This window comes from Sycon ciliatum, chromosome 10 (genome assembly GCF_964019385.1).
Source record: "Sycon ciliatum chromosome 10, ocSycCili1.1, whole genome shotgun sequence".
In the NCBI taxonomy this organism is placed as follows: Eukaryota; Metazoa; Porifera; class Calcarea; order Leucosolenida; family Sycettidae; genus Sycon; species Sycon ciliatum.
In genome coordinates, this window is record NC_088652.1 from 8,183,847 (window position 1) to 8,193,278 (window position 9,432).

The window sequence follows — 9,432 nt, forward strand, 5'->3', positions numbered from 1 at the left end:
TCAGTCATCCAGCGGTGCGATGCGGTGGTGCCCATGTGCAAGTGTGCTGACACCGTCCGTTCGGATGTATCGTTTGCTGTCGAACGGCGACAAAGACGACTTGGTCATCGTCTCGGTGAAGATACGATGCGAATGGCTGCGCAGGGTGGTCATTGCGTGTGGCATCCTCGTCCTGTCGACCAGACACTGACGGTAGTCCGCGATCGTGAATCTTCTCGTCACCGCTCTCTTGACGCCCTTTGCACGCTGACCACTCTCCTCGCCATCGTACGCGTACATTTTGGATCTGAGCGCCACGAACTCTGTCATGAGCTTTCCTCCGAGCTCGTCCTTAAATTTACCTACAACCTTCTTATTACTCTCGCTGTACAGAGGACTGTCGGGGCTAAAGTTGCTGGTGTCGTACTGATCGGCCATACTCTTCATGTCCGCATAGAGGTCCTCCGTGCGGAACAGCAGCACCAGCGAGTCCGTGTCTGTGTACAGCAGGCTCATGCGGTCTCCGTAGCGTGGCTGGAGCTCGTCATAGTAAAATTTGTACATGAGCTCCTTGCTCAGCTCCAGGATGCTCATGCCAACGTACACCGGCTTGTTGAGGTGGACCGCAAGCTTCCTGTTCTCGACGCCCACAAGCCCGTTGTCGAAGAGGACATGGCGGACGTAGGTGGACTTAGCCACAGCTGTGAGAATGGTATCTTCCTCGTCTTCCACACGCAGCAGTCTAATGGAGATCCTTCTTCTCACATTCTCCATTGTCTTCCCAAACACAGCGTTATTCATTAATTTGAAGAAGTCCTTCTCGAAATCGTTCTTCGCCTTCTTCCGAAGCTCCGTGTTCAGCTGGATGTAGGGCTTCATCCACGGAGCTTGGCGGAAACTGAGCACGCGGTGTACAGCATCGATCCTCAGACCTAGACGACTGTACAGCCTGAGGTTACGGTAGTGTGCTACGTAGCGCTGCTTCGGCATGAGGTTCGGGACCAGTTTCGGAGCACTCAGTCCGGAGACAGGATCTGCTGCAATCAAGTCGCGCTGGTATGGCGACATCATACTCTCGGTGATGGTTACACGCTCCGGTGCGGGTGGGTAGTCGTTCAGGCGATCGTGGAACTCTGTGGGCACTGACAGATCACACTCCACCATGTACCAAGTGTCTGCGTCATCTGGCTGGGTGAGGATCTTCTGCAGGAGTTCGTCACTGGGGGCACACCACTGGAATTTTGATGTCGGCAAGTGCTGCGACATGGCCCAGCCGTACAGGTTGTTCGCGTCGAGGTATTGAAGATATGTTGACGCCTGCTCAGGGTCGTGTGAGCTCATGTACTTGTTGTTCGCCCTGGCGTGGCGGTGTGACGCCATTGTAACACCGCCACGAAGACCGCGCTCGACGAACAGATGCATGTCCACGTCGTCCAGCAGAGTGAGCGAGATTCCTGTATGTTTCAGAAGGGCGTCCCACGCGAATCCAGGCAGGGTGTAGTAGTGTGTCGGGTCCAAATCGTACGTGGCCATTGCAGTGCATCTAAATTTCTCAAACACATCTGCAAGAAGGTGCACATCGGTCTTCAGGTAGAGATCATGGTAGTCGCCCATGTCGCTGCAGCCGAATGCAGTCCACACACGCTGGGCATGGCACACAGTCAAACACCCAGGAAGAACAAGTGCACGCTGTTATTCACTTCCAACCCACTCCATGCCAATCAAGCCGTACTGAGAATGGACGATACCATCACAGGCGTGTACAGAAACTACAACATTTATGATTCATTCCGTTTTCTTTACCAAGTGTATTGATAAATTATAATAAAATGTTTTTAATGAATAACGTCATGTATTATGATGATGATGATGATTTGAGTGTGTGTGTGTGTGTGTTGTTGTTGTTGTTGTTGTTGTTGTTTATTTATTTTACATCGCATGGCAAACGGGCAGTTCTGCCCAATATTATGAAAGCGATGACAACCAGTAAGAAGAGTGTGTGTGTGTGTGTGTGTGTGTGTGTGTGTGTGTGTGTGTGTGTGTGTGTCCACATGTCAAATAATATAGCTCAACGTGAGGGAGGCAAGGATAGACATAATAGTAATCAATGTGAGCATTTGTGGAATTCCACAATTCGTGAATGTTGACTGAGTTTGCTGACAACGCTTGTAGTGCACCACGTCAAGAGCATGCAGTTCTCGATCGAAGAACTCAACTAGAGTGCAGTGCAGCTCATGATCGTATCCTCTCAGCGACACTTCTTCACACAAGAGAATGAGCATTGCAACCAACACGATGATCATACTAATGTTGTTACTGGAAGGGGTGCTCTTCACCTTCTTGAACACGCAGGATAGGTTCTTCATGAGGTGGCGTTGAGCAATGTCCGACTTGCCAGTAGCAGTACTAGGCGTACTTCCATCAGGGCTTGGATCAACTGGAAACAGCAGCTTCACTACATCAAGTAGTTCTTTCCGCCCGCAGCAAGCCATGTCCTTGGCAGCAATCCAGATCAAGTTGGTTATGGGGTGACTTTCAACAACTGCTTGGTCATATCCATGGTCTCCATTGAAAGGTTCCACCAGGTTTGTCAGCGAGGTTGCGATTCCTAACCGCGCAGCACAACGCATCAGCGCACCCATTGGACAATGGCCGTCCTCACCATGATCTTTCAAAATAGACCACATGTTCATGATCTTCTTCTTGTTGTTGTTGTTGTTGTTGTTTTTCTTCTTCTTCTTCTTCTTCTTCTTCTTCTTCTTCTTCTTCTTCTTCTTCTTCTTCTTCTTCTTCTTCTTCTTCTTCTTCTTCTTCTTCTTCTTCTTCTTCTTCTTCTTCTTCTTCTTCTTCTTCTTCTTCTTCTTCTTCTTCTTCTTCTTCTTCTTCTTCTTCTTCTTCTTCTTCTTCTTCTTCTTCTTCTTCTTCACCAAAGTAATAGCAAGGATGAAGACAACAACAACAATTACTTGTGACTTGGCAAGGATGCTTTGCGAAATGATGGAAAATTAAGATGTCAGGGGTTTTATACAGCGGCAACGGTACCCTTCATCATCATCTTCCTCGCCCTACACATGGCACTTGAGAAACGGTACAGCGCACATTTCATCTCCGCAGGAATTAATTCCACACGAGGTTCACAGCACCCGTAAGATTGGATTAGTCTTTGCATCAGTTCCTTCTCCTCAGAATTAAACTCTCGGATATTCTGCTTAAACTTCTTCAGCTGAAAAGGGGTAAGAGGTTTTGTACGGATTAGAAGTTGGCGGAGCCAGGCTTTCGAAAATTGCTGCGGTTTGCAACTCATTAGCTTGCTGGATCGTGTATAGTTGTAATTATTACTATGTTTGTGTGTGTGTGTGTGTGTGTGTGTGTGTGTGTGTGTGTGTCTCTACCAATCAGAGTAAGGATCATCATCACCATAATTATGATAAGTGTTTTTTTTTTTTTTTTTTTACTTTTTTTTTACTTTTTTAAATAAGAGTGATCATCACGGCGAATATTTCAATGTGTTTGAAATTATTTTTAAGGCAAAAAAAAAAACAATGTGCTCTGAGAAATACTAGTGTGACAATTATCGAATATTGCTGTGCATGTCACAAATAATGTTTTGCTTTACATTATGATGGGCATGAACATATACACAAAAATAATAAAATATAAATAAAAAAAAGAAAACAATTACTAGTACACACTACGTCAGGGTTATGAATAATGAGAGAGAGAGAGAGTTAGGAAAATAGTTCACGGATGGCATCATCATCATCCTCATTCACATCTGCTGCATTAGACAAACTCCACTTCTCGCGGAAGGTTGTTGCCAATCCAGAAGTTACGTCACTGGGAATGTTGAGAACATCACTGTCCTCCTCAGCGATGAAGTCCCGAACAGCCATTTTGGTTTGATGGACGCGTGCCACGGGCAGCACTCCAACGGTGAACTTGTACAGGCCGTCCTCCTTACGCCAAGATGCAGTTGCAGGGTAGACTACGTACTCGGCGTTCTTGTTCAGACGGAATGCCTTGATGGGCACAGCGCTTGTCCCCTTGACATATATCTCAGTAGTGTTGACAGTGTCACTTCCATCACAGCCAGGCTCTGCATTGTCCTCCACGTCGTCGTCGTCGTCACACTCATCATCATCATCAGCATCCTTATCAGATTTGCTGGGGAAGAAGTTTGTAGACACTCGGTGAACCCTAGACGAGGACATTGCTCTTCTAGCTGATGGAGATGTCTTCATAATACCTGTGATGACTTCGGCGATATCTTTCCTGATCTCAACTACAACTTGACTGAACTTAGATTTACGAGCTTTCCCCATTACCTTGAAGCCAGCTACAGCCCCCTCGGTGTAGTGGTGGGAGGTTCCAGGATTCAACTGCGGGTAGAATTTACCGCGAGTCTTATGCTTCGACTGAAGACCAGCCTCAACGCCATTGGCAATAACGAGGGCTGAGTTGTACATCCTCACAGGAAAGATTTCTCAAATGTTTATTTCTTTAATAGTGATTTAAAAGAGATAAAGGTTGTGTTAACAGCGAGAAGACAGAGAGCAACTCTTACAAAGCTTTCTAGGAAATGAAGAAGGATGTTCACGTACGTGTTTATATATACATGTAGACCACAGTGCTCTACAACACATGCTTACCACACACCCCCTAAAATACCCCCCCTATGACATCCGTAGAGCTAGTTCTAATTAGCCTGGGAATACCTAGAAGGTTCCAGAACACATTCCCAGACAGTGACTCTTGTCAACAACCACACCCACCACTTTAAAAGCAATTATGGCGCCGAGAGGCACTTCAAACACCACTTAGTCATTAATCCAATTAAATATGACACCTGGCCCACTTCAAAACCACTTCAGATCTCAAGTGGCCACTTCATTACCACTTATCCAATTAAAAGGTCAAGTGGCCACTTAATTAACAACCGCAAAGTTCAAGTACCCATTCATAAGGTCAAGTGGGTTCAACCTTGTCCCAGGCCCGGCTCGGTCCCTACTACTGGGGGGGGGGGGGGCATGAAGCAATCGTGATGCGGACCACATTTTAATGCAATGAAATGCAACCTCAGAAATTTCAATACCTTGATTCTAATTCAGGAGGAACTAGAATGGGGTAAAGGCTAGCACCGAAAGACCGCTAATGACATGATTGTTCACCAATGGCTGTTGGATTGAAGTGCATGCAATGCACCGCTAATAGCCATAACTACCCTAGCAGTTAACAATGCTTGATTCACATAAGCTGTGAAACAAAGTTGCAGATAGCAATATAAGAAATAGAACTGAGAGAGAAAAATAAGAGAGAATGAGAGAGAGGGGGGGGGAGTAGAGGATCGAGAAACTCACGTGGTCAACAATTGCGTTCATCACAAACCTTGGCAAACTGACAGCAGAATTATCGAATCCTGAACTGACAGACAGACAGGCGCTCTTGTGAGCAGGGAACGTCGTTGAGCATGCCAGTACCACCATCCATCTCCACACAGTCTTCACCGTCCGGACCAACGTTGTTTGGCTCGCCCTCCAGAAAGTTGTTGATCACAGCGGGCCGCCCAGAGACATCTACGAACCTTCCCTCGGTTCTGACATCATTGTAGAACAACCAGACACCAGGAACGCCTGTGAATGGGCGGATGAGATTCTCTAGGACAATGAATTCTTGCATGTTGCTCGGACTGGCCAAGTCTCCACCATTCCGTCGGCAGTTGCGGCGCGCTTCTCCACGGGTCATGGGGCGACTCTCGTAGCGGTAGATCAAAAGTCCAGTTCTGGAGTTTCTGCAACACTGGGCAGTCATTGAAGCTGTTCTTGCCTCACGCTTGCCCATAGCACTGGAGGTGCTGTTGGCCTTCTTTGCACCTGCTGAATGTGCTTCCGCACCCACTTGACGTGCCTGATTAATCTCTTCTATGTCCAGGTTGTCCAAGTAGTCCTCCGCATGGCTCTTGCTCGCCTCCGATGCAGTCTGCTCAGCCAGTTTATGTGCCTTGTCAATCTCCTCTTCGTCCAGGGAGTCAAAGAGAACCTCAGCATAGCTTCCGCTATCCTCTGAGGAAATTGTGCCAGCCAATGTCATTGGGAGCAGGCACAGACCAAACGCCAGAAGAATGGTAAGACGCATCATATTCACTTCACTGGAAAGTAGAGAATATTTTCTGAAGGTTAATTTTGTCAATATCGACTAATTATATGACCGATGTGGATCAACTGTTGGTTTGGTTTCTGTTGTTTCATCTGCCCATTTTATACTGTATGCTTGCTACTCTCTTTAACGGGGAGGTGCCGACTGCTTCAGGATCCTTTTAGTATTTTTGGCTTAGACACCCTAGGTCTCACTGAGTACGAAAAGGCGACGCCAGTATATCCTTAATAATGCTATGGTGACAGGTCTTAGAATGCCCTGGGAACGGCCAACTCTCCACAGATCCGAAAGAATGCTGTGCAGTGGGCGCAGTATGGGTCAATTAGAGCTGGTTGCGAATGGTCTTCAACCGCATGCTGCCATGTTCGCATTACCAACTGGGAAAGTACTCATCTTAAATTGCAATGACAGTCTCCCAGAAAGCCTACACAATAATTATTAGATTGACAAGCAGCTCGGATTCCAGCTTCGGCTTATCTCCTTGTGCACATGCGCGTTTGCGTTAGCGGGGTGCCTGCTGGTGCGTTACATTTACATGTGCGTATACATGTACATGTACATGTGCGTATACCTGTCCATTTAACCGCTAATACATGTATGTTTTTCTGGGTGTGCAGGGCGGACTCCATCCCGTGCGGCAATCGATACCTTGACCTTCAGAATATTACTTTCAAGTAACATCTCACTGCATGTAATTATGCCACTATAATAGGTTGGTGCCTAAATCAAATTTCCCCCCGATCCACCAAATTTTCTGGATACGCGGACCACATCTTACATGCCTGGCATGCAACTGGATTTTCCTGTATGAACACCCACTGGTTCCAAGTAGCTTGTACAAACACCATGTTCGCACTATGCATAATGTGAACAATGCGTACTACTGAGTATCACACTCGACGTGTGGCAGTCACGATCAAATTTTGGTTTTGCCCGTACAAGAGACTATTAGTACTAGCGCTCTTGTGCTAAGTGGTGACGGCTACACAAGCACGCTAGTTGAGATCAGGGCCAGGACACGCACTGCACCCTTGAGAGGCACACTGTACTATGCATGCAAACATGGGGAACACGGAGATGAACAGTAATGGAAGCGCACGCGTGTTAGAGCGCGGCTGGTATTTCCATGTTCCATTCCTCGTTTTAAAGTTACCTGATGGCAGACCTCTTAGAGAAAGACGTCACTCATATCAAGGATCGAAGTTCAACGAGCATTGCTCAGCTGGCCGAGCACTATACCATAGGCATAGGGGACATTCAAAACTATTCACATTTTAATAAAGGTAAAAAACCCATATGCTAGCAGTTATGACAGAACAGTCCACCAAGGTAACGAGATATATATACAGATAGATAGTGCGACAACGAGGCAAGTCGCTTAGCGTGAACACTATTTGCTCAGCATCCAAGTTTCAAAACTATTCATGGTGCTATTGGAGACGAGCGGAGTCAAGATATCCATGCCCATTGATTTTGTTCCGGGGTGCCGGCATGTCGTAAATTCCTTGTCGTCCACGGGCAACGTGTGTGTGTGACAGTGAGAGAGGGATTGCATGGGTGCTTGCGTGTGTGTGTTTTTGTAGGCAGGAGAAGGGTGTAGTCAGCTTTGAAACTATTCAGGCATTCTCCAACTTTGCCTGAACAAGGTAGTGGGTGATGCTTTTACACCTACATGTAGTAAATTGAATGATTGGGAGGGATAACCTCAGTAGCGGCAGGATAAGAAAAAATTAGACGTCGATCTTACGGACACCGCGTGGCCAGAACTAAGTATATTGGCTCCAATACCTTCCGCCAACCCAGCTTTTCAATGTGGCAACGCCTACGACAGGATGAGAAAAGAACGCCACAAGGTGTAATATCCCTACGTCATGAGCGCTTGACGAGGCCAAACATTCGGTAACTAGAAACCAGCAGTGATTGCAATCCAAGAATGCTTGGTCCTTCCCTGGGTAATTTAAATGAAAAACAGTTGCCATTGTGTCTTCACCGCGGCGACGCCCCGACTCTGATGGAAGTCTCACTGCATCAGCAGTGAAGTATAATCGACAGATACTAAAGTGGTGAAAGTCATTTTGTATTCCACAGACTTTTCCCTTTCCCATGCCCTCAGCAAGTTCATGCTAAAGACTGTGTGCATTATGTACGTGTTTTCGTATGGCTTGTCCCTACTCTAACCAACGGCTCCCCCAGCGTCAACTGTCCATTTTAGCGATATTATAGGAACAAAGAGCTATAGTATAGTAACTAGTCAGCACCTGGCCGCCTCAAAGATCTCACGAAAGCGAGTATAAAAGGACCATGATGAGCTGACTAAGTTCAGAGACGAAACCCTCATTTGATCAATTCCAACCTCCAGTCGCTATTGCCAGCTGTGTTAATTATCAGAAATATATTCTTTCCTCTAGTGACACAACAATGATGCGTCTTACCATTGCTCTGACGTTTGTTCTGTGCCTGGTCTCAATGACTTTGGCTGACGACATTACCACGGATAAGAGTAAGCGCGATGCTGAAGATTACTTATCCTCCATGGACGAAGAAGAGATTGATCAGGCACGTCAACTGGCGGAGGAGCGACGTGCAGTAGGTGATTACACAACTGCAAAGGTCAATAGCACCTCCAGTGCTGTGAGCAAGCGTGAGGCAAGAACAGCTTCAATGACTGTCCAATGTTGCAGAAACTCCAGAACTGGACTTTTGATCTACCGCTACGAGAATCGCCCCATGACCCGTGGAGAAGCGCGCCGAAACTGCCGACGGAATGGTGGAGACTTGGCCAGTCCGAGCAACATGCAAGAATTCATTGTCCTGGAGAATCTCATCCACCCATTCACAGGCGTTCCTGGTGTCTGGTTGTTCTACAATGATGTCAAAACCGAGGGAAGGTTCGTAGATGTCTCTGGGCGGCCCGCTGTGATCAACAACTTTCTGAAGGGCGAGCCAAACAACGTGGGTCCGGGCGGTGAAGACTGTGTGGAGATGGATGGTGGTACTGGCATGTTTAACGATGCTCCATGCTCACAAGAACGCCTGTCTGTATGTCAGTTCAGGATTCGATAATTCTGCTGTCGGGTTAGTTTGCTAAGGTTTGTGATGCGTGGGAATGTTACAAGCATTAGTTTCTCGATTTTAGCGCCTACTCCTCCATATATTCTTTTTCTCTTTTCGTTTCCCTTTGCACCTTGCTGTGTCACATTTTCGTTACACCGACAGCAAATAATATTGGTGGTATAGCTGTAGTTGTGAACAGTCCTCTCTGTCAATCCCTCTAATCCTAAGCAAGTTGATATCATTGCG

At 46.8% G+C, this 9,432-nt stretch overlaps 3 protein-coding genes across 3 annotated transcripts; 1 reads left to right on the plus strand and 2 right to left on the minus strand.

The window, feature by feature from the left end:
• Positions 1 to 1,593, minus strand: LOC135826599 (uncharacterized). Its single transcript, XM_065339204.1, has one exon. The coding sequence runs from the start codon at positions 1,591 to 1,593 to the stop codon at positions 1 to 3; it is 1,593 nt and encodes a 530-aa protein (XP_065195276.1).
• A 3,792-nt stretch (positions 1,594 to 5,385) lies between these two features.
• Positions 5,386 to 6,114, minus strand: LOC135826600 (mannose-binding protein C-like). The gene has a single exon (XM_065339205.1). It carries the CDS (start codon positions 6,112 to 6,114, stop codon positions 5,386 to 5,388), a length of 729 nt encoding a protein of 242 aa, XP_065195277.1.
• A 2,436-nt stretch (positions 6,115 to 8,550) lies between these two features.
• On the plus strand, positions 8,551 to 9,195 carry LOC135826601 (mannose-binding protein C-like). Its single transcript, XM_065339206.1, has one exon. It carries the CDS (start codon positions 8,551 to 8,553, stop codon positions 9,193 to 9,195), a length of 645 nt encoding a protein of 214 aa, XP_065195278.1.
• The last annotated feature ends 237 nt before the right edge of the window (positions 9,196 to 9,432 follow it).

What these genes read in the sequence shown, in the direction of transcription:
- LOC135826599 (XM_065339204.1), bottom strand. Translation starts at nt 1,593, where the DNA reads ATGGGCGACTACCATGATCTCTACCTGAAGACCGATGTGCACCTTCTT.
- LOC135826600 (XM_065339205.1), bottom strand. Translation starts at nt 6,114, where the DNA reads ATGATGCGTCTTACCATTCTTCTGGCGTTTGGTCTGTGCCTGCTCCCA.
- LOC135826601 (XM_065339206.1), top strand. Translation starts at nt 8,551, where the DNA reads ATGATGCGTCTTACCATTGCTCTGACGTTTGTTCTGTGCCTGGTCTCA.